The following is an 8,424-nucleotide window of genomic DNA, read 5'->3' on the forward strand; positions in this document are numbered from 1 at the left end:
AATTCAACAATCTGGTGCACACTTAGAATGGCGTGTTTGGAAAGTTTTCAATGTGAAAAAAAGGACGATACTTTTGAGGAGTTTTTATACTTAAATTGCAAACACACACACACACACACACATACACGCAAACACAAACAAACAAAAAGCACCTTGAATTCTTTGCTCCATTGATACAAAACAAAACAATTGTTCAGCGGACTCTTCCCGTTATAGTTACACTATACAACGGTGTATGATAGACATTGCAGGTCCACAGCCCAGAACAATATTCTGATGTTCAAATAACAACAACAACAACAACCACAACAACAACAACAACAACAACAACAACAACAACACACACACACACACACGCACGCACACACATACAACGGAAAAAGAAAAACAAGGAAAAGTAGCAGCTCTCCAATTTCTGTATAGGGGGTACAGATATATTAATGTCTATTGATATTTTGTGGGGAACACTCGAGCTAGAAGGCAGCGAAAGGAGCGAGCGGGGGACAGGCTGCGGGAGGGGGTATCCCCCTTGAGCACGAGGGAGATTTTGCATTTTTAGCACTGAATGCAGTGATCTTGTGCACACCTTAGGGGCATTTTTTTTTTTCAAAATTCTCAATCGAATAGGAGAAACTAATATTCCAGGACATTCGAATGTATTATTGTGGTATCTGTTATCCGCGTGTGTATCTTAAATTTGTACTATGGTATAAGTCTATGGGATATGGATCAAAGGGGAGGGTGTGGAGCCTTTGCGCTTTTAAAACTGAATTTCTACGATTTTGTGAACACTTTTGGGGAGGTCTGGAATATTGTCAATTGAAAAGTAGGAAAATGAACATTCAAGGCAATGTACAAGGCCAATTATAATAATAATGATAATAATAATGCAGTGCCTATATAGCGCATAATAAATCACTATCTTAATGTCTCTATGCGCTTTAAAGAGAGGCATGAAAATGGAAAAAGAAATGTATACTGTTCAATGTCCCGTACACCAAAACTCATTCATAATACTTTTGAAACAGAAATGTCTTGAGCGCAGTTTTGAACTTTAACACTGTGGAAGCTTCCTTTATATAATATAGGACAGTGTTCCACAGTGTGGGAGCAGCATGCAGCATAAGCAAAAGTTCGGTCACCATAAAACTTAGTTGTGATAACAGGACATTGGAGAATATTTTTCTGAACCGATCTGAGATTACGAGAGGGGGCGTACCTTACCAAGGACTCACTGAGATATTCTGGTGCCATTGAGTGCAGGCACTGGTAAGTCAGTAACAGTATCTTAAAAATTATGCGTGATTGGATGGGGAGCTAATGTAGCTGCTTCAAAATGGCACTCATTTATATGAGTCTATTCGGAAATGGAAAGAAGGGGAGGTATAGGAGGGGGTATCCCTCTCCCACAAGATGGAGCTTTTGCATTTTTAGAACTGAAAATTCAACGATATGAATGGTGCACACTGTTTAGGGGAATTCAATATTTGGACATTTTTTTTTTAATCAAGAACAAACAATTATATTTAAGGACATTGCCTAATAGCTAGATTATGGTATCTGTGACCTCTTTTTCTGTGTGTATTTTCATTTTGAACTGTGTTTATGGAGCTGGAACAAAGGGGAGGGTGTGGAGCTTTTTCATTTTCAAAGTGATCATTCAACGATCTGGTGCATAAGGGAAATAAATCGAAAATGTTCAATCGCAAGTAAGAAAACGTAATATTCATGGAGTGTGAATGACTAAATTTTGTGCGTCTTTTCACTAGTGTATAGGCTATCCTAATAAGTCTTTTGAGATGGTCAAAAGGAGGAGGATAAGGCAGGGGGCATATCCCCTCCCATGATGGAGCTTTTTTTAATCTCGTAGAACTGAAATTGAATTATCTGGAGCATGCTTCTGGGCGAATATGAAGAAAATTTTTAAATCAAAAGTTTGAGAAACAACTATTGAGGTCAATCAGACATGAATGACCTGATCAAATCTATACGTTTGCGTCTTTTCGCTATCACTGACTGTGTAAATAGTTAGTTTATGGCACTTGAACTATAGCGGGGGAAGGTGTGGGATGGAGTTCCACCTCCTTCTCAAGGGAGTTTTTAAATTTTTAGATTCAAAATTCAACGATCTGGTGCACTCTTCTGGTTGAAGTTTGGGAACATTTTCATCAGAAAAGTTAGACAAATATTACCGTAACCAAACGGCTCAATTTTGTGCAGTGCTCTTTAAAGGGCAAGCGTTGACGCGCCCCTCAACTTCGCTTACTATGTGCTATAGTTTAAAAGATTACAACACAAGTAACAATACAGATAGTAATGATAACAATAACAGGAAGATTTATGAATCAAGCTCCATCTCCATTATATACCAGTACGTCTCTTGATAAATATTTATTGACACCGTCCCAGAAGAGGTAGAAGAAAATTGTATTTAGGGATCAGGATGGAAATAAAGACGAAGCGACGATGACGAAGATGACGATGAGGATTGTAATAATGAAAACAATGATGATGATAATGATTATGATAATAATAATGACAATTATAATAACTAGAAATGTCGCTATGGCGACTGGTATGCCTCCGCCATAATGCATGATTCTCCTAATAGGTCTATAGTACATGTGGACAATGTGTGATTACATTTTCACAAAATTGGCAAAATATTAAAATGACAAATTCGTCACAAATGTGTTAAATGTTCACCTTCCTTGACCTAGTTTTAATTGGATGAATAGGAGAGCATGTATTTGGGAATTCAAGGACTTTAACTTGACTTTGACCCATTAGTAAGTTTATGCATTGAGCAATTTTCAAGGTAGGGAGAAAAAGTGCAATTTCTGTATTGAATAGTAAATTGTTACCATTTTCATCTGGTCTCTGACCCTAAGATTCATACAATAATCACCGTCAGGCAGAACATGCATAAATATGTAGTAAGTTTCAAGATAACTTGAGCCACTTCCGAGATATGGAGGAAAAAGCTAGTTCTGCACTTTCACTTGATCTTTGACCTTTTCACCTTTGAGGCAAAAAAAGAAAAGAAAAAAAAAAGGAACTTTCCAGAGAATCTCTATTAGGTTATACATGCATACACCAAGTGTAAAAAAAATACACAATCCTGCTGGCATTGCATAAATGTGAGGGAAATAGTAACATTGTAAAAGTGTTGCCTTGGACCCCTGACCTTTGACCCCATGAACCCTAAATTCTCTAGATAATCACTGTCAGTCAGACATGTATATATACTATGTTCCATGAAGATACCTTGAACAATTTCCAAGATACGGAGAAAAAAAGTGAAGTTTTAATATTTTTACTTGACCGTTTGAACTTTGACCTTTGACCTCATGACCCCAAACTTTCACCAGAGAATTTAAATTGGGTAATACATGTATACACTAAGTTTCAAGAAAATATCTTCAGGCATTGTATAGATATGGTGGAAATAAGGAAATTTTACATATTTGACCTTGACCTTTTGACCTTTGACCTTGAGCATGTGCATCCAAAAGTGTATAGGCACAACTTCACCCCCTATACACATACATGCCAAGTGTCATTAAGATACCTCAAAAGGTTTTTAAGTTACGTTGTCCACAAAATTCATTACGGACGGACGGACGGACAACCCGAAAACATAATGCCTCCGGCACCACTTCGTGGCGGAGGCATAATAATAATAATAATGATAATGATAATTGATAATGATACAAATGATAACAAGTACCGACCGATACTATCATTATTATCGTTATATCAATGATAACGGTATTGACGATAATGATAATAATAATAAAAAGAAAAGAGATAATCATAATCACGATAAAAAAAGAATACCACTAATCACCTGAGGGGGGGAGGGAAGGATTGCACAATAATTGTCATCTCCCCACCTTGTGAGGTGGGGGGGGGGGGGAGATGCATACCCCTATTCACCCTTCCTCCTCCCGCTGTCTACCATGTCTACGCCCCTGCATGTACGCAGGAAATGACAGAATGGTACCAAAGGATATTCATAGGTGAATGTTTCGTTTCCTAATTTTTCGAATTGACATATGTTATATTTGTAAGTCATATTCAAGAAATTTGCTTGAGTAAGTTTCCTACTCTGCCTAATCGCCATGATGATATTGATTGTATATATCAATGGCAATGACAATAACGATATTGATATTGTATAATGCAGTCACCACAGAAAACGTTGGTCACACTCTGTCAAGAAGATCATGGAACATCGTACGAGAGTTTCCTCATAACGTCTCTGCACTTTTTTTCGACATCTTTTTTCACCAAAGTCGGAATGCTGTCTTTCCATGCTGTAAGCACCGCTGAAGTGTTTCTCTGGCGGGAAAACGGGCTCGCCTTCTTGGGACTTTGGTGCGTATTTTGCTCAATCCAATCAATCACGTCTTGGTGAATGGGAAGTCCGAGTTCAGAGTAAATGCGTCTTGTCTCTTCCACTGGGTTGCTGGCGATGTCCTCAAATCGAACCATAATGTATTTCCCTTTTAGCCACGTGGGAGGATTGTCACGATACTTTAAATTTCGCGCCATGTGCTGACACAGATCTACAATTTCATCCGCGCCTTTGCCCTTTCGTCGTTCGAGGTCGCTGTTTCCTTCCTTCAGTTTTCGACGGGAGTTCATCACCGCACGTGGGTCTCGAATGAGGTGGAGGATTTTTACGTTTAGCGTTGGATCCTCCAAGAAGCTACGCAGCTCTTTTATATCCATGACCCTGATTGTTTTGAGCACCGTGAACGAATGATCCAAACACAACTGAGAAATGACATGGCCAACATTTTCAGGAGAAACACTGTGTTTTTCGCACAGCGAGCTGGATCTGTTCAAAGCATTACTCGCAACACACAGGTTAAGTCCTCCATTCTTTACCCACTTGGTTGGTTTCGGATAAGATGTCGAATAATTGCATCGCAAAATATGGTTCCAGATATACAAGGATTCCTTCACGGCATTCTTTGGTGACAGACGATGGTATAAAACATCAAATGTAATACTAAATAAAGGTTCGAACATGTAGAAAATCTCTGGATTGGAATTGAAGAGTTCTCCCACAAAGGAAGAACCGGACCGTTTAGTCGTAACTATGACAACCCGAGTTCGTAGCTGTGAGCTGCTATCAGTATCACGTAGATCATATTGAGCAGGTGATGGTAGAGACTTATGTGTTTGAGACTCGACCTGTGAGACAGGATGTCTGGGTTGTAGAGACGATACTTCAGTGATGAATTTGGAGGTGCCGTCATGTTCAGCTGCTGAAGTAAGTTTTCCAAAGATGGCACTCGACATTTTTCGATAAAGGCCTGAATTTGTTATCCCATCCTCGTCTGGCGTTACAGAATTCACGATGGTGCTATAATCTTGACAAGAATAAGAAAGAAAATAAGTGGAAAAAGATATGAAAACAAAATACACACTGTTGTTTGTATTCAATACATTGGGGAATTAATCATGATAATTTGTATCTTTAATTACAATTTAGTAATCACAAAAAGCATCAAACTCTTACAATGTTCATTTCCACACCATTATTCTCTCATGTCTGTGAGTCGGTTGCCTTACCATCAAAATTGAATAAACTACGTCCTGTTGAATCTGTCCATTTGACAAGCTTTAAACAAAGTGTGCATTCGTGGTAAAAACTTTACAAAATGAAAAAAAAAATGAAATTAGATCACTTTATATACTTATTTTGTCAGTTACATTGGGGGAAAATTACTCTGCAATGTGAAACGTCATATACGGGGTCAGATAGGGACAAAGTAGGCCTACTTGACAACCGAGGATCACTACCTAAAAGTTGTGATTTTTCAGCCAAATGCTGTAGCTTTCTCATCAGTCTCACCAGAAAACACTGAGACTGTGAAATGAGAATAACCTTGTGACATTCTCCATATCACCTGATATGAACAGTACTGTAAGTTTTCTCCCATATGAGTTGACAAAAGTGCTTGTAACTTTATTCCAGTGAGCATTCGAGGACGAGAAAGCAAAAGAAAGTTTGCTATGGTATAGCAAACCCATTTCACGCTTGGCGTGTGCTAAGGCGATGTCATTATACTTTCAGATGAAATAATAGTAGTAGTATAATGATAATGATACCTGTAGTAATAATGGTGACAATTATGATAGTAATAATAATAATAATAATAATAATGATAATATCTTTAGTGGGTCCCTCCATTTTTCGCACTTAAAGCAACGGTATATATGTATTTCACTTTGAACAATTCTGTTTCTTTCTTATTACACAATGTATGATTATTATAGGTCCTCAATTGTTGTAGTCTTTTCATTCCACTATGTTCTACTTATCTTATTCTTTGTTATTGAATGAAGTGAAACATATGTTTTGTCGAAAAATGAAATAAACTTAGAATTGAATTGAATAATAATAATAATGATATTATTATTATTATTATTATTATTATTATTATTATTATTATTATTATTATCATCATCATCATTATCATTATTAACAATAATTGCATTGATATGGCGCTTTATACCGGTGGTTCTATAAGTGCACTGGTGCCATTTATAAAAGAAAAGTAAATGGTTGATGTCCTGATGTAACCTTGTCTGAATTATCAAAACACATCAACGTGAGTATACGCAATCAAGAAAAAAAAAATGCATTTACGGAAATTGTGGTCATGGTGCGGTACAAAAAAAAAAAAAATATATTTTCACTGCTTTTAGTCGAGTTATAGGAAATAGGCAACGGTGGGTTATATGGTACTGCATGTGTAAATGACTTACCATGCTGGTACAAGATGAAGTAGAAAGAGACCAAAGATCCAAGGATGATGACGGGTGGGAGGCAGCGCCCTATGAAGCCCCGTTCAGAACTCATGATTATAGCTCTTGAATGCTGATCATGTAACCATCCTCGCTCTGCAATGCAGTATAAATAGAACAAAACGATCAATGTCAGGTCAAAACCAAGCGTGGGGAGAAGTATTTAGGTGCGATTCAGAGCATTCATCCATGTAACTATAAGTGTGTAGTTATTACTGTTTTGACAACAGGAGGAATTTCATTTCGTCGATATCTGGCGATGGAGTGGCATGTTCACATACCTCTTTTGCTTCCTTCTCTGCCCCTTCTCCTTTCTCTTCGTTCTTCTTTGGGTTGTAATTTCGCTGTGGTATAGTCTTTGATCTTGATACAATTTTACGTCTTTTGTCCATGTATATGTCATTTATATATTTGTTCGGGTTTTTTTGAGGGGGGAGGTGTTTTTTAGCGTGACCAACTGTGTGTATTCTATTCATATTGTTGTTTTATTACCATAAATTCCGGGGCCCGTTGCATAAAAGTTACAATTATGGTAACTTGGCCATCCAATGGTAACTTCCATGGAATTCTTGATTTTGATTGGCTGTTGAGTATTGTTACTATCTATGGTAGTTACCATTGGATGGCAAAGTTACCATAATTGTAACTTTTATGCAACGGGCCCCTGGTGTATAATGCGCATGGCTCACCGAATAGTGTCTGTTATATCTCACTTTAAGTTTGTATTTCCTCTCTGTATACTTAAAAAAAAAAACATGTATCCTATGTATGCGATGTGCTTTTGTTTACGTAATGTGTCTTACTTTTGTTATCAAGAATGCACTCACTGCATATAGATAAATTCGGGATGCATGTGTTCTTTACGAGTGGCCAATGTCTAACAAACTCCGTTTTTCAGTGCATGGGTCTCTCTTTTCTATCGCCCTATTATGTACTTTTCTCACTATTGCAAAATATACGTTGTTTCTCTCATTATCTATCATACTAATTGGTATTATTGCACTTTATGACTTGTGTAATGCTTACAATTCGTTAAACATTACAATTTGTCAAAATGTATACTTGTTACCCTGGTGGATAGGAATAAAATATGATAGAATTGGCGTGAATCGAATTGGAATCTATGAGGTACCTCACCCTATGGATGCAGTATTATAATTACAGTGAAAGCGTATTTAAAGTGACAGTTATTCGCAAAGACATACACACACACACAATCCTCCTGTAAAATTGTAGAGCAGAAGAAAAATGGCATACGTCGCGTATACCAGTATTTTTCTTCACGAAACGAAACCCGGAGAATCGGCAAAATAAGTACCGTAGAACAATTTTGAAGCACTAAAGCTGGGGTTTTGTTTCATCTTCAAACGGTAAATAATGCCCTCATAATACATATTACAGTACTAGTATACGTGAACGTAAACAGAATACAAATCAGCATGGATAAACAGGCATATCATATTTGTATATAGGCTACTGGACAGCAACATAAATGAACAGGTATGTCCATATGTGCTGAGCATGTCCACTATTTCACTTCTTCAAGACTTACCTTAGTTTTGAAATGACTCTAACCAACCCCAGTTTTCTGTACTTCAC

The 8,424-nt window shown here is 37.3% G+C and overlaps 1 protein-coding gene across 1 annotated transcript; it reads right to left on the reverse strand.

Moving 5' to 3' along the window:
* Positions 1-4,227: 4,227 nt before the first annotated feature.
* LOC139740351 (carbohydrate sulfotransferase 1-like) lies at positions 4,228-5,313 on the reverse strand. Its single transcript, XM_071650944.1, has one exon. The coding sequence runs from the start codon at positions 5,311-5,313 to the stop codon at positions 4,228-4,230; it is 1,086 nt and encodes a 361-aa protein (XP_071507045.1).
* Between the last annotated feature and the right edge of the window lie 3,111 nt (positions 5,314-8,424).

Source organism: Diadema antillarum, unplaced genomic scaffold (assembly GCF_040938485.1).
Source record: "Diadema antillarum isolate AM-2024a unplaced genomic scaffold, OU_Dant_1.0 seq00000847_RagTag, whole genome shotgun sequence".
In the NCBI taxonomy this organism is placed as follows: Eukaryota; Metazoa; Echinodermata; class Echinoidea; order Diadematoida; family Diadematidae; genus Diadema; species Diadema antillarum.

Excerpts from the sequence above, each read along its gene's own strand:
- LOC139740351 (XM_071650944.1), bottom strand. The coding sequence starts at position 5,313 with ATGTCGAGTGCCATCTTTGGAAAACTTACTTCAGCAGCTGAACATGAC.